Source organism: Cavia porcellus, unplaced genomic scaffold (genome assembly GCF_034190915.1).
Source record: "Cavia porcellus strain 051 isolate PalLab524CR breed Dunkin Hartley unplaced genomic scaffold, mCavPor4.1 scaffold_12, whole genome shotgun sequence".
NCBI lineage: Eukaryota > Metazoa > Chordata > Mammalia > Rodentia > Caviidae > Cavia > Cavia porcellus.
The window spans coordinates 66,855,539-66,876,899 of NW_026947495.1; the positions used below are offsets into that span (position 1 = coordinate 66,855,539).

The window sequence follows — 21,361 nt, forward strand, 5'->3', positions numbered from 1 at the left end:
ATTTTGAAAAAATTAAGATCGTTTAATCCCCTGTGTTTGATAAACTGACACTAAAAATATATGACTACATCTATGTAGTTGGAAGTTATAAAGTTTTTTCCAGATATTTATTAGGAACTCACACTAGGCACAGAGAAAAAAGAATGAAGATAGCAAATTTATTTACTGCTTTATAAAAGAACTGAAATACATTCTTTAAAAAACTTTTTGTAGTGTAGTCACCAGGTATTGAGTTAAATCAATTTGACAAAACACTTAAAATTATTGTGATTTCCTTCTATTAAAATATAGGAGATGCATTTATTAAAATATTAACAGTATTTGCCAAGTACTATAAATCAAAACAAAAACAGATGTATCACTGAAGTGGCATCAAGCCCACGGTCTACTGCCAATGAATAGGAATACATTTTGATGTTAATTACTTACCACATTTTGGTTAATAAGATGTGCCACAAATTTTGAAGCAGTCAGACAAAGTTGCTGAAAAAGGAAAGTAGACACAAAGTTAATCTATACACTAAAACCTATTTTGATTTTTCTAGAGAATCTGTAATCAACTAACATGCTCTTAAAACAGTAATGTACAAGGATCATTTTAATGAAAGTAATGTGGAACAGTGCCACTACTAAGTAATTGTCGGTCTATAGTAACAACCATCATTTTTGCAGCTCAGCAATTGTTAGTGGCCAGAGCATATGCAACAAAATGACAAAAGTTACTGTGAGGTACAGTTTTTAAGAAGCGTTCTTATGCAGAAATCAGCATTGCTTACTTTTGTTGATATTGGTTTATTGGTCTATCCCTATGTCAAAGTCTATTTAATAAGCCATTCATTTACCTTATCATTTCTTCGATAGCCTTTTCGAAAATTAAGAATTAACCTCTTGAGGATTAATTCTCCGATTTGGGGAAATTTTGAGTTGATAATTGCTACCAACGCTGCATAAACATGTGTGAAGATTGGAGAAGCACTCTGGGCTTGTAAAACAGATCTGGACAGCAGCCCTCTGTTTATAAAGAATAGAGAAGAATAAAAAAAGAATTAGGAAAAAATATTTAAAATCCAGTAATACTATTCCTTATAAACAATCATAATAACTAAATAAGGACTAAATTTTCTTTAGGGAATTCCCTTCTGGAGAGAATGAGTTTATCAAGTAATAAAAATGCTTTTGAGAAAACAAAATTTGACTTTGTGCATTTGTAAAATATAGAATGAGATTTCACAACAATCTTCTTTCCCAAATTTTCTTTTTAAATATATTTCCTTTGATATTGGTCCTGCTATACCTAATTATGAATTTCAGGATTTTAAAAAAGTTCATAAAAATAGTAACATTTTTTTAAAAGTGAAGCTAAAATACAAAATCTAGAAAATATAAACTTTTAACTATGGGTCTATCATTATTATAAAAATAATTCTGTGATTAAAAACAAATTTTGGTTGTTTTCACCTCTAAGTTTAAAGTAAAAATGAAGGTTTGGACTACTCCTATGAGAAATAAGCATAACATAACCATTATAATATTAAATAATAGTAAATAATGTTGAATGTTAAATAATGACAGGAAAATAAAGTGTTTACCTGACATTTCAAAATGGTCACATTTTTATATGCATATTGATGAGAAAATGGAGATACAAAAATGGAGTAATTCAAGTTTTTTTTTTGGTAATATAATGACAATTACTGGATTGCCAAAAGATGGGGGAAAATATATCTTAATGTTAGGTTTAGGTACAATAACTGAATTGTTACAGCAGAAAAAGAACCTAACCTATAAATTTTGAGACCTTAAATAATTCTTAAAACTGCTGTAAGCCTGTTATTTTCTAATTAAAATAGGGAGGGCTCTGCTTGTCTTTGAGGATTGTGGACATTTCTCTTGGTCATTTCATACCTCTATAATATACTACACTTATCTCCTCAGGTTTTCACTTTTGCTTTTTCTAAGATGACAAGTCAGGGTAATGTGACATAACAATGGAAAACAGCCCTTGGTTTAATAGATACAGAGTATTTTCTGCTTCTTAGGCTTTTTAAAAAACAGCAGTTGCATAAACTTAATAGACATCTATGATTACTTCTTGCCTCCTTAAATTTTACTGCTCATCTTTCCTACTCCCCTCTTACTTTAATTAGAAATTAAAACAGAATAAAGATCATTATGGCAAGCCTGTAGCTAACATACTCAATGGTGAAAAGCTTAAAGCTTTTTCTCAAAGATCACGAACAAGACAAGGTTGCCCACACTCATCACTTCTATTCCGTACAATACTAGCACAGCCTTAGCCAGAGTAATTCTACAAGAGAAATGAAAACAATACAAATCTGAAACAAAGAAGTTCCAAAGTCACTGTTTGCAGACAACATGATTTTTACCTGTAGAAAACCCTAAAATCTCCAATGAAAAGCCTTGGAACTGATAATAAATTTGTGAAAGTGGCAGGATACAAAAATTTGTAGCTTTTATTTCTACAAGCTAACAACAAACCATCCAAAAAGACATAAAAAAGATAATTCCATTTATAATAGCACCCATACAACAATGAAAACTTAGCACTAAATTTAACTAATGAGGTGAATGGTGTACACTAAAACCATACATAAGTAGATGGAAAGATATGTCTATGCTCAGGAACTAAATAGTCTTGTAAAAGTGTCCATACTACCCAAAACAGTTATAAATTCAATGCAATCCCTATCAAAATTCTAATTTTTCACAAAAATAGAAAAAAAATCCTAAAATTCATGTGCAACCAGAAAAGATACCAAATAGTCAAATCTTTAGCAAAAAGATTTTATACTCTACCAGATTTGCAATGTACTACAAAACTATATAATCAAAACAAAATGATACAGGCATAAAAACAGAGAACAGAACAGAAAGTTGTACATCCACGAATTTATAGCCAATGGATTTTTGACAAAGGTGTTGAAACACATAATAGGGAACCAATAGTCTTGTTCAATAGATGGTGCCAGAAAAATTAAGGTTCTAAATGCAGACAAAAAAACAGATACTAATTTTATAACATATATATGAACCGACTCAAGATAGATTAAAGAAACTGTAAAACTCCTGGGGCCAAAGCTCCATCATAATGGTTTGGGTAATGACTTTTTGGATACAATCCTAAACACACAGGCAACAAAAGCAAACGTAAAACAAATGGGATTGAATCACTTGAAAACTGCTATACAGCAAAGGAAAAAACTATTGGAGTCCAGAATGAAAACAAAACACACATCTGGTAAGGAGACAATAATATCTGGAATATATAAGGAACTCAAAGAAGTGCCAGTATAACCCAATTTAATAAATGGGCAAAGGACTCAAACAGACACTTGTCAAGAGAAGATATTATCACCTATCATCCAGGAAATGTAAATTAAGAGCACAATGAGATAACATCTTGCATCTGTTAGAATGGTTGTTGTAAAAGGGCAAATAGTGTGGCTAAGGATAAAGAGAAAGGAAATCTTGGAATACTATAAATAGGAATACGAATTAGTCCAGCCAGTATGGAAAAACAGTATGGAGGTTCTCCCAAAAAATTAAAAACTAGGGGCTGGGGATTTAGCTCAGTGGTATAAATGCCTGTCTGGCAAGCAGATTGTGAGTTTGATCCCTGGTACCAAAAACAAACAAACATGCAAACCAAAAAAACCCCCAAATTAAAACCCGAACACCCATGATTCGGCAATTCCACTATGGTGTGTGTAACCAAAGAATAAGAAAGTATTAGGCGAAATGTGTATCATTTGTTGCAGTTATTTTTCCTAACAGCCAATGGAATAATCTTAAAGGTCCACTGAGAGATAAAGAAAGTGTATAAATATACGCACAGAATAGAATTCAGTCTTAAAAAAGAAGAAAATTCTGTCAATTCTTACAACATGAATGTATCAAGGATATTTTGCTAAGAGAAGTAAGCAGGAAAGCCACTATCTCTATCGCTCTAATGCATGGCACCTATGAAAGCTGAACTCACAGCAAAAACAATAAACTGGCAGCTTCCCGAGGCCAGGAGGAGGATTAAGAAGATGGTGCTCAACAGAGAAAATACTGAGGTTACAGAGGAGGAGGAAGCTCAAGAGACCTACTGTCCACCATGGTGACTACAGTTCCGGGGTGGCGAACGCATGGCATGTGTTACTGTGTTTTTAAGACAAAAATGTTAATGTAGAGTTGTTCTTTTTAAAAGTAGAACCTCAGTATTCAGGTTTAACTGCAGTGCTGGCATTCAGTCTCTAAGATTCACCATCACTGCTATACTTAATAACAACGTATTACGTAAAAATTACTAAGCACTCTTACCACACACAAAAAAATAAGAATACAAGGTAATAAAATAGTTAAATAGTTTGATTTAGCCATTTTGCAATGTGTATGTATTTCAAAAGATCATGCTGTTCAGCACAAAAATGTAAGTTTTGCCTGTGAAACTATTGTGGTATTATATTTTAATATTCATTACTCCTTATAGATTTAAATTACTGAAGTATTCAGGAAACAAATGCTTATGCAAAATCATGGGCCATCCAAACTTCTCAGAAAGCAAAAATTCCACAAAATCTTTAACAGTGAGGTACAGTTTTTGCTTATTACATGTTTATAAGAATTTCATTTTTATAAGAATATTGAATTTCATTTCAATATTCTCGATCACCTTATCATGAGGTAGCATAATAAATCAATTACTACTCATGTAGATACATCCTTTGAAAAATTACTATGAAATACAATAAAAATGGCTAATACTTGCCTTCCTCTGACTATATTTTCTTGAAGAAGCTCTTGGATAATAATACTTATATTGGAAATATTGACTTTGTTGATAAGACCATTGATTGACTTCTTTAGGGCCTCCCAGCTCATCCTCTGGTATGCTAAGCTAGAAAAGAATTGACATCAATACAAATTAAAACTTTGTCATTAATAAAAGACCATAAGAATAGAAAAACTACTTAGTATTCTTTTTAACATGTTCACAAATGATTCCACAGCATTATAAAATATATGATTACAGGAATAAACATTCCATTAAACCATATTTCATTTAATATACATATAATACTCAAATACAAGTTTACCATTCTTTAATATCATGGTAAGATTATATAAGAATACGTAAGGATTCTTCGTTCTTATGTCCATCTGTATTGTAACATAAAACATTTTTTAGTCAGATTCAAATACATGCTCATTTTGCATTATAATATTTCACTACACTTGTCTTTACTGGAAGTCTTAAAATAAATCCAACTAAGACATTTTTAAACTATAAGAAGCATCCAAATGTAAGTCATAAAAATAAACTTTTAATTATGAATTCTCATAAAATAACAGACAACAAATGAAATGGTTTAAACTACAAAGAAATGGTAATAATTACAGAAAAAGGGAAAGTCACATACAATCTTGGGACTGAAATACTGCTCTAAGGCTTTATAAAAGACCATCTCTGTTTATGCAGCAGTCCTATAGCTAAACCAGCTGAATGTAGATGGCTATTCTGTATTTAGCTTAGATTTTTACATGAATTATTTAGCATCAATGGGTTTCTTTAGGCTGAACTTGGTAATGTCTATGCTCTTTCAAAGCTCTAGAATTCTATGGTTTATACAGCTGTTTATCTGTAGAATTTAACTTTAGTTTCAAAGAAGTCTTACTCATTTTTCCTCCATACATTTCTGGAAGTGTGATAAAGAGCTATTAGGTAAGTACAATAAACAGAATTACAAACAGAGTCTCCAACACATGAGAAAACATCAGCTTGACATCATATTCTACAAACTTCTTAGCACATTAAATAACAAGATGGGGGTAGGACTAAGACTAGCTGTAATTTTCCAGTAGCATGCTGCAAACAGTATCATAAGCTATGTGAAATGAACAGACTATTGATACTAGTCTCTGTCCTATATTCCCAATACAAAAGGAGTTCCATTTTAGAGATTAGTAAATATAAAATGTAATTATTCCCCCGTATTCCTGGATTGGGCTTCTCAGTTCTACTTATGAATCTCTGAAAGTCTCCAGGCCATGAATCTGAGTGGCACACCCGGAGGTCTGTAAGAGCAGAGCCTGGCAAACGAGATCATCCCACACTGGGAATGTGCCAGGAGACACTGAGGATAAAAGGCTGCATTTAACTCTGCTCTAATCAGTAAGGTTTTATTTTATTTCAACTCTTCACAGTTCACACATTATTTCTGTTTTTGGCTAACTCTTAAAACAGTTTAGATTTCATTTATATTCGGCTCTCAAGTATTTTACTAACTACCAATTAAAAACCCATGAAAAGATGTAGGAACTCCCCCTTTAGCTCACCTCAAGTATTTTTCTTATAGTGTAGCAAATTTCTATCCTAACCTGTTTACTAACATGGTATTCAGTGATCATTTCAACCTGGCATCACGTTTTTCCCAGTCAACCTTCTTGGTACAGTTGAGGGTGAAAAACAATGTTGAAAATTTTGCTGTACTTTCCTAAATAGCTTCTTACCATCACAGGTATTTTGAAAAAGGGTATTTTTCACATGAATGTTCATGTAACAATTTTGTTTGCTTTAGAATAGAAAAAAAAGTAGTCTAAGATGGTATTGTCTAAACAAGAGGAGAGAAAAAGAGAAAATGCCAGCTCGTTTCATAGATTAACAGCAATGAGCCACAACTTCTTTCAGCTTTACTGCAGTGCAGTCACACTCTTTAGTTTCTATGTTACCTACGAATGTATTCACACTTCAGTGGTGGAGTTAAGTAGCTGCAACAGACAGTGAACGGTCCACAGCCTAAACTATTTACTAACCGGCCTTTGACAGAACAAGTTTGCAGGCTTCTGACTTAGTACCACAGAGGACCACTTTAGATCTAAAATGCCAATAACACTCTTACTTACAAAAAACATACACTACCAATAATTTGAAAATACTTAAAAAGTGAGTAGTCTTTTCCTCAAACTTTTTCATTCGTGCAAAAGAAACAAATTCTATGTCAATGGCAGGATGAGTTGTACATGGTGTGCTCCAGTGCAGCACAACCTGCAGTAGACAGATCTGCAAACTGAGGACCTTGTCACTGTGGGTTAAGGTCTGTTCTCAACAGCCAAGGCTAATCAGAACATGATGGATCTGTTTGTCAATGAGGATGTCACTGCCTTATTTGGACTTAGCCTATCAACGTGCCTGTTTTTATCTGTAATCTGTTCTTGCATCATCCTGAGCTTTGCAGGAGGGATGTACGCTCCGCCGGTGCGAGTCAGCAGAGGATCCAGCTCATCTTTCTTCTTCTTTGTAGAAGGCTCATCTTGAGCTGAACTCTGGTTTATTGATGCTTCTGGGCTCCTTCTCCCTGGAGATGGAGATTCCCGGGACCTTTTCTTATCCATTTCTCTCTCTCTTTCTCTGCGTTTTTCTCGGTCCCTGCTTCTGTAATATATTTTGAAAAGGAGAAAAGATAGTGTAAAACACATTTTCACAATGAGCTGAACACCAAATGAATAAGATAAGCAGGCTCCAAAAATTCAGAATAGGAAAAGTAGTTTAGGTTGATGAAGGTACGGTTTAAAAAATTAAAAGTTAATTTAAAAAATAACTTACACTAGGCAGCAATGGCAACCTTTTAGAGTTTTCAGTGATAAACAGCTAGTGATAGCATGTGCGCCAAAGGTTTGCCACCAGTGTCAGGGCTGGAAAGCTTTACAGAATTGAGATGAGGACCAAACAGGGGAGCAGAAAGGGAAGGGGAGGATAGCACTTTGCTACTAACTGAAGAGAGAGTAGCTACTGAAACACGGAGCCCGAGTACTAAGGCCAAAATGAACAGAATAATCAGGTCATGGGTGACAATAGTTGGAAAGATGAGTTTGAGTTAGAATTTTTTTACAAAGACATCAAACATAGCTGAGTTGTTTACACTAGTCATAATGGTGAACTGTGATATCTGAGTGAAAGAAAGAGTGACATGAAAAGAGTATTTTAATCGCAGTACTTGGGAGGCTGAGATAGGAGGATTCAAGACCAGACCGAACTACACAGCGAATCCCTGCCTCAAAGAAGGTAAACTGGACTGTGGAATGGTGTACAAAGTAAACTGTATAGAAGAGAAATGAGTTTATTTCCAGTAGTGGCAGATGTAGAAGAAACGTTGCTATAAAGAAGTGCAATATTTACAATCGTTTTTTGATAGAATGAATGTGTTTGTTAAGAAGCTCAAAGGCTCTTGCATGCCTGTATCTGGTAACCTGAGCAATTGTTACAGATAACAATATACAATAAACAACCATTGTTAAAATCCTATTATCTTGTTTTGAAATCCTATATTGCTATTGGTTTTTGTTATTATGGCTGTCATTCTGCTTCTGCTATTTTTTCATTGTTTGTTTGCTTTGAGTTTTTCTTTCTAAAATAAAAAAAATGTTTAAAAAAATGGAACATTGCGGGGCAGAAAAAGCAGCTCAGTGGCTCCAGGTTATTTTGAGATGAAAAAATTTTCTAGCCATAATTATTCTTCCCTCTATATGTAATATCTTTTTTTAAGCTAACACTTGTAGAACAATCAGAATATTGCTCTTGGAAACCATTAGTAACAAACAAGTAATATAGTCCTTGCTCTTTTTTCCCTTTCCCCAAGGATGAATGCCTGTTCAATTAGCTGTTTTTTAATATTGTCTTAGAAACTCAAATCATTCTGCTCATGTATTGTTTGAGACAGTGACCTATATAAGTAAGTAAACAAAAGGAGGTTTTATATCATTACATCCCTAGAAAACTATAGATTTGAGCAAAATTCAAAGGCTAAGTTTGAGATACATAATATACCTTTAAAATAGAGTTGTTTTAAAATAGAGTAACTCAACTTACATGAAGTGACAAAAGCAGCTACCTGCTCAGGCAGTGGTAAAGGAAGTTTTGAAACTGAGGCATTAAGAAACCTGACAGACTGCTAAGGAGGATGAACAGACTGAACACTTTAAGAGTAGGAAAGGGACAAAGTGGTTTCAAATAGGAATTCCCACTCATAAGGGCCAATGCTCCAAACTCTACCCACTGATTTAAAACTGAGCTGCCTCTTACAGTGAATGCGGCATGTTCCAAGAGCAGTGACAGCATGGAGTTACTGACACTGATTATGATTCTTCTAAGACCAAGTAATTTGGTGATCACATCCTTGTATCACTGTGTTTGCTCTTCTTGGGATGCACAAAGAATACTCTTAGTAGTAGCAAACATTTGTTATATTCAAATGTTTTTTGACTGTGAGCCTTAATATTTTATGTAGTACCCAGGCTGTTGATTAACAATGTAACTGTGTGGATCCCATGACATTTTGTTTACACTCTGGATCAAACTTAAGGAGTTAAACTGAAATTCTACAATCAAGGCTTCCAAAAGAACCCCTTCCCCCAACAAATGTAAAACATCAAAACTTTGTGCTTTGAACTCAAAATTGAGTTCTAACTCTAGTTTCAACAGCTACTATATGGGTTAATTACAAATTCAGTCAGTTAATCATCTCAAAGCCATTTCCTTACTTGTAAATCATCTTGCCAAATAAGGCATCATTTAGGATAAGAGTTGATGATCCCAGCTTTGTGAGATAATTTGATCTGACATTTTAAGATTAAGTAGGTATTAGAATGTAGTGAAAAGGAAATGTTTGTATCAAATAATGTACTTAGCTGAGTAGAGTGCAGAGGAATTTGATCAGAAGTACAGTGGGGGTTAGTCTTGTGCTGTCTGACAGTAATATGTGATATATGAAAAGGACAGAGATCTTAGTGAACCATATAACATGAGATGCGAGGTCTGGAAGCTGGGTGACTAATAAATAAAAACAGGGTAATTAGAACAGCTGGCTTTAAAATGAAGACCAAGATAGGCAGATGTCTACAAAGAGAGTGGAAATTACTGAAGGAGAAAAGAGAATTTAAAAGACAACACAGTTTCTTTGTAAACTATTAAAATTTGTTCAATTGTCAGATTAACTCAAAACACAATCAAGATCAACCAGTTCATACATTAGGGAAACTGGAATTCTATGACTCTACACATGTTATTCAAAATGTCACTGGTTCACTGATTATCCCTATTCAAATCAATGTGCTAAACATGCATCTTCAAATTTTCATTTTGTGCGTATTAACTAATAATGAAACGTGGCAATATGATATTCATGATTCTTAAACCTAATACACCAGAAAAAACAAACATTATCACACTAACTTGACAGATGAGGAAACTGAGGCTCTGAAGGAAGTCGGTAAGAATCTACCAACTTATATAACTAGTAACTAAGACTTGAACTCTAGTATATACGAATACAAAATCTGTACTCTTTCAATTATGCAATACTGTCTTACCAAAAAAGTTAAAACAATGTTAGTCCAAAGTCAGTTTCAAACAGCTCGTCAACTGTGTGATCACCACTTCTCTTAGCAGCAGGGATACATGCACGTAAAAAGAGTACTAGCCATGTAGAGCTTTCTGCAGTACGCAGCTGAGAATTATTTCCATCTCCACTAGAATTCCAGCTCATCTCTTTGTCCTGTACTGAGCATCCCTAGCAACTGCACACCTGCTTTCTTTAAAACTATTATCACATTTACCTGGGAGTTTCCCCAAATGCGTTAAGTAATTTTTTCTCTGCTATGCTTTCTCAAGAACAAATACAGAGGTCTTTTAGTGAGGTTTTAAAAGGCAATTCTCAAATAGTGACTTTTAATATCTCACTGAAAAAACTATTACCTATTTTTCCAAGAAAGCAAAGAATTTTTAAAAAGTGCAGAACACTAACAAAGGCATATAATACTCTGCTTCCTTTTGAGCACAATATGAATGGCTCTTACATCTGACTTTTCTTAAATGATGGCCTTAGAAATTTCCAAACACTTTCATGCTAAAGTTTCTACTGAAGAGATCATTTGCTCTCGCTTCAGTTCTCTTACCCATTTCTCAACAAGATAAATCTTGTAAGTCCTACTGGTTGGATGTACAGGTGAGTAGCTAAGCTCTCCAAGTTCCAAATAAAAATCATTTATACTTCGAAAAAACTATAAATTAGTTAACTCCATTCTCAATATCTTTCTACCAGGAAAATTTTAATCGCAAAGAATTCAAAAAAACAAAAAAATAGGCCAAGCTTTCTATTAGTATAAAATTAATAAAAGCTTGGGCTGTAGGTTAGACAGACAGTAGACTTGCCATTGTTGTTTCAAAAATACAAACCAATTACTGAACGTGTGTAAGCCTCAGTTCCTTTAGCTGTGAAACAGATACAATAGAATATACACCATATATTTTAATATAATAAGGACATTCAATGAAGTATTAGAAAGATGGGTACCTAAAAAATAATTAATGATAGCTATTGTTAACAGTGCTTTTACTTTCTGAAAAAAAAGAAAATTTAAGCAAATATAATTTTTCCACAGTTAAATCTCAATACTAACCGCGATTCCATACCACCATCATAAGAATGTCCTCTTCTTGAATGTTCATAGTCTGACCTGTTGTAATCAAAGTAATCTCTATCCCGGGGGGACCTTTCTTGTTCTGCATATCTAACATATGAAATAAAAGAACTACAGTTACAAGTTGAAATCAAGTATGTTATAAATACTTCAGAAAATCATATATTGGTATCTCTATGAATGAACAAAATCCTGTTGAACTTTTTAACACTTGTTCACTCAGGATTACAAAAGCTTTGAGCTTGTGCACAGTAAAACAACTTCTGAAACTGATTTACTGAAACTTGTACACACTGATTCACGCTGTTCTTAGTGAGAGAGGTATATCTGGAGATCATATTTAATTGCAAGGAAAAGGCTATCCTACAAAATAAATATCCTTCTGCTTAGTTGGCTTATTTAGCAAAGCACTGAACAATGAGATGGATGTCTCACTGGTCTCTATAATATTATTATTTATCAGCTATTTCTAATAAAACTGTATTATTAGATAACCATGAAAATGGACAGAAATTATTAGTGAACAAAGATAGAAAGCATTAGATCTATTACCTAAACTTTAAAAGGCAATACAATCAGATTTTAAGAAAATATTTAATATACATACTAACATAATCTGATATTTAATACATATATCTACAGTTAAGTTAAACATAATTTATACTTATGTAGGCTGTCTACATAGAAAATGAAAGATGCGTATTTTTTACATAGGGAGTAGTTGATTTGTGAAAGCAGCCACAAAGCAGGACAATTAACTTCATGTGCATAAATTAAAGGTTTGGGTAGCTATTTAGTAGCATGTATTAAGAATAAAAGTACATACAGAATAAGGCTGTTTCTCCCTTTAGAAATAATAACAATTATTATTATTTCTATTATTTTTTGCAGTGCTGGCTATTCAACTCATAGCCTCATACACAGTAGGCAAGTATCCTACCACTGATTACAGCCCCAGCTCACAGAAATCATTTAATGGTTCTATTTTAACTGTAGTCCTCATGTGAATACATGATGCACATTAATGCACCTGGACTGCTGATCTTAACATAATTATGATGACGATACATATAAAAATATTTTGGAAACCATAAAAAACTATGTAAATATAAAGAACAGCAGTGACAGCAAAAACAGCATTTCAATACTTATCCTAAAATTAGAAACCTAATTTATTACTTTAAATTATCATAAAAAATTTGTTACAATTAAAACATTTAAAACTATTCACCTGTCTTCTGGAGAGGAGTTCCTCTGATAAGAATTATAGTTTTCTCTTCTGTCATGACCAGAAGAATGCTTTCAAAGAGAAAAATAAGGAGGAAAATGTTTCAAAATTATTTATAATAAAACTACAGAAAATGATATAGATGTCAGAAAATTACAATTATTTTAGAAATAATTTCAAGACTTTTTAAAATCATAGGAATAAGTCATGTTACTTAAATAGATAAAAATCACCTAACACTGTACTTACCTCATATCTCCTTTAGCTTATGAAAGCCACAAGTTTAGTATAAGTTACTTAACTGGGATAAAATAAACAGCTGAGAACTGAATAACTTATTTATAAAAAATTATTTTTACTTTTGACAAACATTATTTGAGTGTCTGATATGTTTCATACTAATTAGGATCCAGAGAATTAAAACATGACTCTTATATATAGGTTTATGCCAAATCCTCTGAAAAATAATTAATTTGTGAACATTCAAATAAGTAATTTCATGTAATGTAAGAGTGACATGACATGACGTGAGACAGGTATGAGCCACCCAGTTTGAGCACATATTCTATTTAAATAATCCAGATACATTAAAGGAAACCAAGTATCTATTTTATATACAGGTAAATTATTTTGTACAACTAGTCAACACTAATGTTGATGTCTTCTTTTCTTTTCTTTTTTTTTTTTTTTTTTTGTCTTTTTCCTTTTTTATTGGTACCGGGGGTCGAACTCATGACTGCCTGCTTTCAAGGCAGGCGCTTATATGCCGCTGAGCTAAATCCCCAGCCCCGATATCTTATTTTCTTAAAAATTAAAATTATTTTTACTAACTTTACTGTAAGAAAAAAAAATGTTAAAGTACCTTAATCTTGAAATCTAAAAAGAAAAAAATTAATCAAATGAGTAACTGGTTCAGCAAATTTACATGCTTGTCTCCTTAATGAGGAAAAAAACACATTTAAAAATAGAAAATTACTTTGAAGAGTAATATAAACAAGTTCCAACTTCTATTTTATGACTATCTAATTAACTGCAGTTTGAATCTAACATTCTCACAAGTAAACTGCCACACAATCTCATTAACTATTGAATGTTTGCATAGTGTACCCTAATTTATGTATGTAAATAAGTATTTAATTAAAATGTATAATTTGAAGTAGCTGTAGTTTTGGCTGTTATTTTTCACTAAATGCAATCATCACAAAAATGTGTTAATAGACAAGAAAAGTGTATCTAAGTAACAGTATTACAGAGTATTGAAAGTTTCATCAAAACATAATGAAGTAGGATTGTTTAATAGGTATGGCATAGGTTTCTACAAAACTTTATGTCAAGAGTCTAACTTTAGGCCAGGGGTTTAGCTCAGTACAAGCACCTGCTTGTCAAGCACAAGGTCATGAGTTCAATCCCTGGTACCAAAACAAAACAAAATAACAACTAAGCTTGGACCTGAAAGTGTAGCTCAGTGGCTCAGCCTACATGCAGCTTTGGGTAATAGGCACTCACACACACAATCTAGGTGAAATATAGAGCACAAGAGACATCTGAATAAATACTAACATAAAATACAGTAATTATACTGGTCATTTATTATAAGACATACCATTGCTATACAGGTATTCTGAAGGACATAAAGGAGGAAAAGACAAGGAGCTTATGACTTTGTAAGAGTGACAGTCATAAAGATTTGTATAATTAAACATGTTTCACAGGGAGAAACAGGGAGAGAGACAGAGAACAGTAAAACTGCATTATCTATTTTTTCTTTTGTAAGACAAGGCAATTATTTTGACTACATTAGAGAAAGTCTCAATTCTGTGTTAATGATTTTTAACACATCTCTGCAACATCTGTTGTGAACAGGAGGAATGACCAAAAACACTGAAGCTGTGACTCAGAAGGATTTCAGAAATATGGCCAAGTAAGAAATGACTGGCGTACACAGTAAGTGCTCACAGTGGATCACTAGGAGGGAACAATCACTGCGGCGAACAGAGCAGAGTGATGACAGCAGAACTTGACCTCAGCCTTGCTGGATGAACAGCATTTCATCAGGGTCAAAGAAAAGTCCTTTAGAGGAGGGCAGACGAGAAGCAAGGAGAGGTGGAGACCATGCTTCTAGGCAACTGAGGAAGCTACAATAAGGCTCAAAGGAAAAACGGATCCTCAGCTGAAGCCTTAAAAGCTTAGGTGTATCAAGGGAACACCTAAGCTGCACCTGAAGTAAGATCACCCCCTGTGCAGGCTAGCGGCTAGCAATAAGGGGAGATGGAGGTAAACTAAAAAGAGATGGCTGGGACAGACAAGCCACTCAGCACAAAGGGCAGGGAGGCTGAAGTCACTTACTCTCAGGCTAGCGGGAGGCCACAGAAGCGGATCAGGACCACAAGAGAAACACCTGAAGCAGCAGTGGGAAGCAAATCCTAAGAAAGACTAACTATCCCTCTTTCTCTAAAAGGCAGCAGTCCAAAGGTCTTAGTGCTCTTGTTTAACAAGGTTCAGTCAAATACTAGTTCTGCATAGTTTCTCTTGCTGTCTCCAATCCTACCAAAGTCAGCCACTTAATGGGCCTCCAATAATTTAACCATTTAAGTAACAATGGAACAATGAATTATGTTATGGCTTGTGTCTAGATGTCCCCCAAACCCTGCTGCAGTCATAGGTGGGGCTTTTTGGAGGTGGCTTGTCTAGGATGTGTGATGCTGGGATCAAGGATGTGATGCTAGGATTAGGGTCCCTCACCCTGGGCATGAATGCAACGTGGCCAAAGGGTTGGCAGCCTGGATAAGATGTAAGAAAAAGAAAGAGGGTCACTGCTTGTTGCTGCTGTTTTGCTACTTTACTGCCTTCTACCTGCCATATGCTGTTTCTCCTCTGTGACGCCCTTCTGCCATGCCGCCCTGACCTGGAGCCAGCAAGCTACGAACTGAAACTTCTACAAACTGTGAGCTAAATAATTCCTCTTTTCACTTGGAGTGTCACACATTCTGTCTCAGCAATGAGCAAAGTCACTGAGACAGAATACAAGTCCCAAGGACATAATTTCAGAACACTAATGAAGGTATCTGACAGATGGAGTTAGAGTTGATGGCAATGAGCTCTTGTCAATGCAGACTTTTAAGCAAAAGCTGGACATATAACTAGTGTAGAGGCTGGAGAGAGTCATCTCTTATCAGAGAGATGGAAAAGATGACAGCAAAACTGTGCACCAGGCTCTGTCTCTATTGTCTGCTGTCAAAGAGCTTGGAGCCTACTGATTCTCTAAAGAAAATATAGGGTGCAGAACTAGTGGAGGAAGGAATGGATAAGTGTCTGCATTTATAATTTAATAAAAATACACCTTCCCCTTGGACTTCAAGGCCCTGGTGGTGATGTGTTCACCTGTTTATCTATTTAGCTGACAGGAGAATGAAGTTGAATGGTTTGCTCTCCTGCCAAGATCACTCAGGCCAGATTGGAAAGCTTGTGGAGTACTAGTCCCTGTGTACTGTCAGCTTTCCATTGCTAAACACATAATGGTGAAACTTAAAGGTCATTGTGGCCCAGTTTCAGAGGCTATAGTCTAATGGTTAACTGGCTCTGAAGCACAAACATCATGGTAGAGAGGCACGACAGAGGAAAGCTGTTCAACTTACGACAGCCAGGAAGCAGAGAGCAAAACAGCCCCGAGAGGAAAGCAGCAGGGACCAAAAATAATATCTATGGTCCCACTCCCATGACCTACCCAGACGCATCCAAAAGTGTGCTTTACTATCTGTGATGCATCGCTCAAGCCAATTAAATTGACAATCAAATTTAAATGTCATATCCTGTTACTGCTCTGACCTCACTTGCTGTTTAACTCTCCACTTCCACAACTTGCTCCAGCCCTTCTACTCTTGTTTTCACTGTTCCCACTTCTAAGTTAACTCTGCTGTCTCCTACAAATGTCTGCTCAAATGTCTTTCTTTTCAATGGGTCTCACACTCCCTTATTATAGACTTCAACCCTTAGTGCTACTGACCCTACTTAACTTACCCTACATTTCTTTTCTCAGCCAAACCAGGCTGGCACTTAATTCTAATATACTATACAACTCACCTATATATAACAAGTTTATGATTTATTTTCTGTCTCCTCAGACTATGGCAGATGTAAACTTCATGAGAAGAAAGATTTCTATTCATTATTTTTCTCAAGAGTGCTTTTAACAGTCACTGACATAGTAAGAATTCAGTATGTACTTGCTGAGTAAATGAATGTCTAAAGTATAGCACAGAACAAAATGCCCATCTATGCCTACGAGACATACATCAAGAGGTCCATACTGTGGAAAGACATGCGGAGCCTTGACGAATGGAAGAAGAGAATGTCTGCCTTTCAGCTCATATTTTTGGGATAACTTTCTCCATGAGAATGATGGTGTGATTTCCTGAATGTTTTCTTATTCATTCTTTCACATGGGTTCCATTATCTGATTCATGCAGACAGTGATGTGTACAGGCTTGTGTGTACACACATGCACAGAAAATATATCCTGTATACTCTTTCAACTGACCACTGATTACTCCAGCCAAGGGTTAACCTTTGAAATTGTGCATATGTACAATGCTACCCTAATGTCCCAATTAAGTAAATGCAATGTTATTGAAAGGACAGGCCATTGACTATAAATTTACATTACATTATATACAAATATATATAAATTACATTTATACACATTTACTTACTCTGATCTGTGCCACACTACTTTTCATTTTTCTGTTGCCAGCTGATCTAATAAATCGACACTTGAGTTGGTCCAAGTTACAAGTACACAGTGGTCTCAATTCCTTGTTGATTTATTTTTTATGTTTACAAGTACTACAAGACAAAACACAAAGGAAATTTTGTTAACAATGATAAAATCATATAAACCTGGGGATTTAGCTCAATGGCACAAGCACCTGTCTGGCAAGTGCGAGGTTGTGAATTTAATCCCCACTACCAAAAATAAATAAAATGCATATCAAATAAAAACATTTTTTCCACACAGTGGGCATTTGACTATCTCATTTCTTAATGAACAAGCACAGATATAATAATTAGATAAAAATATTAAAAGTTTACTAATCGTTCCACAAAACACTGTATGACTAATACACAGTGGTTAAGACTCCATAAAAAGAGAACAAACACTTTATTCTAATAGCTGTGAAGAATAAAAATTAGTAGAAAATAGATGTCTCCTAACTTTTCTGAAATGTTCTTGGTGAGCAAGACCTATACTTGTATTATGACAAAATACTGTAATATTACAAAAATGGACCAAGGAAACAATCACAAGAAAAACTATACAAACTGAGTATAAAACATCCAATTCTTGTACATAAGTTAACAATGAAAGAGCTCAGATTCACATAACAATCACTCAAAAGCAAATACACTCTGCATAGAAATATAAGGTGCTGAAATAATTATGTTTCTATGTGATCTATTAAAGGCACAAAGGTTTAGATACCTAGGCATATTGAAAACTATGTATTTGGCCCCAAATATGCCTACTCATCATTATTAAATACGAAAAGGTCATTTAATACTCGTTTATTAAATAAAATTTAGTATTTCTGCAAAATGCTGATTTGACAGTTACACTCACATAGGGTTTCCAATCAAGCATTTTAGTGGAACTGCACAAACAGTTTATGGTGTGAAGTAATGAAATCACAAAAGCAAAATTAAAACAAGGGAAAAATTTAGCAAATAAGGATGAAGAACTGTACTTAGTGGCAAAATAATTGAATATAACTGAACTAGGGGAAAAATACTTAATTTGATACTAGAAACAGTATTATAGATTACCCGGTCTAGTTTCTTCTTGTATTTAACAATGAGAACACTAAACATCAGACAGGTCATTTTAATACTCAATAACAACATCAGTGATAGACCTATCCCTAGAAACCTAGCCTTAAGGGGACCCAGTTAGGTGTTGTTTTCACTAGAACACGTACACAAATAGTCTCAGCACCATTATGTGATGCATATCAGCAATCATTTATGGGGAGAAATCCAAATCACCAAGTCAAGAAAATTCTTACAAGGTTAGAACAAAATAAAGTTGGCAAAGGCAACATGCAACATACACAAGATTCTTTACAAACTCATCCATCTACGAAATATTGTTGCTACCTAGATTACCACTCATGTGACTGCAGCTGTAGGTAAATAGATTACTGTGGCTAACTTCATATTAAGTCCACTGCATTTTTAACCTGTTACCACTGCAATTATTGCAAAGTCTTCTTTGGTTGTAGAGATGCCCCTGAACCTATTTTTGCTTATTTTCTGTTCATTTTTTTAAGGAGCTACTCTGATCCTAAATCTTAAGTCAAGCAATAGACCATATCCTCAAGACCTTGTCATGTCCACAACCAAGACATTATTGTTTGGACTCAGTTTCAGTGTCTGAACTCACTTCCACAATAACTTTTTCTACCGGAGTCTATACTGCAGATAACTACCGAGAAAAATCTCAGAATAAAGTATGCAAACATTTTGTAAAATCAGATTCCACAATAGTAGTAGGGAGACAAGAAATACCCCTTTCATTAAATATCCTATTTTGATACAATGCAAAAATTACAACCTCAATAAAACTGTATTAACAAAAGTAAAATTATAAAAATAAATGTTTCAATGGAGAAAAGAGGAGTCTGTAGGTTAGAATGGTGGTGGTGAACCTGTGGCACCATAGCCTGCCTACTTCAGTGAAGAACTCAGTTATAAGTCAACTGGAAAAGGACACATATATATCTCAAATATATCAACCCTCTTCATGTATTGGTAAGAAGCTTAGATGTATGTAAAAGAATAACAGTAACAGCACTATTTAAAATTGAGAAATTATAGATACAATTTATGATTATTTACATAATCATTTAATCCTCATAATTTGCTTTTGTGATTTTTTTAAAACCTTATTCTGCAGTGAAAGAGCTAAGTTACAGTTAAAACAATCCCTCCAAATTACAGGTAGTTAAGTGGCAGAACTAAAATTCAAAGATATGTTTTTCTGAACCAAAATCGTGTAATAGTCCAACCTAATGAAAATGTCAACTTGACAAACTGATGCCAAACTAATAAAATATAAACATAGTCTCTACTATCCAGAAAACCTTATCCAAAACTGATACTCCAAATTTCCAGATAGTAATGATGTTAATACAATGAAGAAGCACTATTCCTTTTTGAACATGTACAACAATTTTAAAGATTTCTTTATTTAATTAGTACGTCTAAAATTTACCATGACCAGGAAGACAATGAGCAAATAAATCACCTGACAATATTGTTCAAGACTTAGCAATCTTCTTTGCTATTATTCTGGGTCCTTAAACTCAACTTTTCTCCCCAAACCATCAATATATATTTTAAATCAATTTTCTATGTACTTGCTTTCAAATTGCCCGACTTACTTAATTTTAATGAATTTTCTTTCTGACTGCTCTTACCTTTCCCCTTACTTTCTTTCAACCTTTGTCTGGCAATCAAGTCTAATCTGCTACATTTCTATGTTTCAAAATGTAAAACCTACAATATTCTACCATACTGTAGTAGACTCCTATTACAGGTCTAACCATGTAAAGCACTATCATTGTCCAGACTCCTACAGAATATGTCTGTAGGGAAATTCTAATAGTTCAACATGTGCATGCTTGATACTTAAGACTAAATGGAAACTCCTGCAATGAGAGCAATTTATCTAGAGTCTATAGCTCTCCTTGCTCTCCTTACTATCACTATGTGAATTTAACAATCAATTATTAAATTTCTCCCCTTGTCACAAGTAAGAAACTCAGCGAAACTATACCTGCTTTCCTGAATGAGGAGGGTATCTTACAATAGGGGTTGCAGTAGTACTCCTGGGAGCGCTCGTTTATATATGATGAAGATTTTTCTCTCAGTGTCTGCAAGCATCAGAACACAAAATGTTTAATAATCTTTGTAACAATTCAGACTTTTAACCAAAGCTATAAAACTATAAATTCTGCATAATCCTGAAAATTCAGAACATGAGAAAATATTCAACTGCTGGCTGAAATGCACTGCTTTCTCGATTACTTCAAGAGCAGAACACTTCTATCACTGTTACTTAGGTGTCCTCAATCTGTTTTGGAGGAACTCTATGAAATGTCATAAAACTGTTACAGAAAGGGGGAATAAAAAAAATGAATTCCTTTAGCTTGCACCTCTACATTGAATAGACTCACAGCAGGCCTGACAGAATTTGAAACATTGTAAGGAACTCCAGGGTTAGAAACCAGAGATCACTGAGCTTGTGTGTAAAGCCAACAGGGGGTGGAATACTGTGCCTGGGTGCAGGCAGACAGAGGGTGAAAAGGCTGCCTGTATGGAACAAGGAAAGTGGGCCCCTTTTATAGGAATTGAAAGAAGGCATGAGACATTAGGCAGGAAGATTTTTAACGAACATCTGTGGTCAAAGTTTCTTGGCAATCTGTCACTTCAGTGGTCAAGAGTCCTTGAAGTCTCCAGATGTCCAGGGACCTGCAAAACTTCTTGTCCTAGCTCATCTCATTTACAACATTTGGTGCTTGTGGATGACGAACCTTGGTGCTGAGCTGAGTTCACTGCTGAGAACAGTGCCTCCGCTCAGGAGCAGGTTGGGGGGAG

General features: G+C 34.6%; 1 protein-coding gene across 6 annotated transcripts in view; it reads right to left on the reverse strand.

Moving 5' to 3' along the window:
* The window catches only part of Cwc22 (CWC22 spliceosome associated protein homolog), a 56,330-nt gene that overhangs the window by 26,664 nt on the left and 8,305 nt on the right, over positions 1-21,361 (reverse strand). For 5 of the 6 annotated variants that reach the window (XM_013142540.3, XM_063259384.1, XM_063259385.1 and 2 more), the window contains 8 exons: positions 20,541-20,637; positions 17,419-17,551; positions 12,713-12,780; positions 11,461-11,571; positions 7,196-7,438; positions 4,775-4,903; positions 843-1,011; positions 430-483 (listed from right to left, as the gene is read on the reverse strand). In XM_013142540.3, coding sequence (XP_012997994.2) covers positions 430-483; positions 843-1,011; positions 4,775-4,903; positions 7,196-7,438; positions 11,461-11,571; positions 12,713-12,780; positions 17,419-17,445 — 801 coding nt within the window. In that variant the 5' untranslated portion in view covers positions 17,446-17,551; positions 20,541-20,637. The remainder of the gene's footprint in view (positions 1-429; positions 484-842; positions 1,012-4,774; positions 4,904-7,195; positions 7,439-11,460; positions 11,572-12,712; positions 12,781-17,418; positions 17,552-20,540; positions 20,638-21,361) is intronic. The other variant, XM_003478504.5, reaches the window with a different exon arrangement.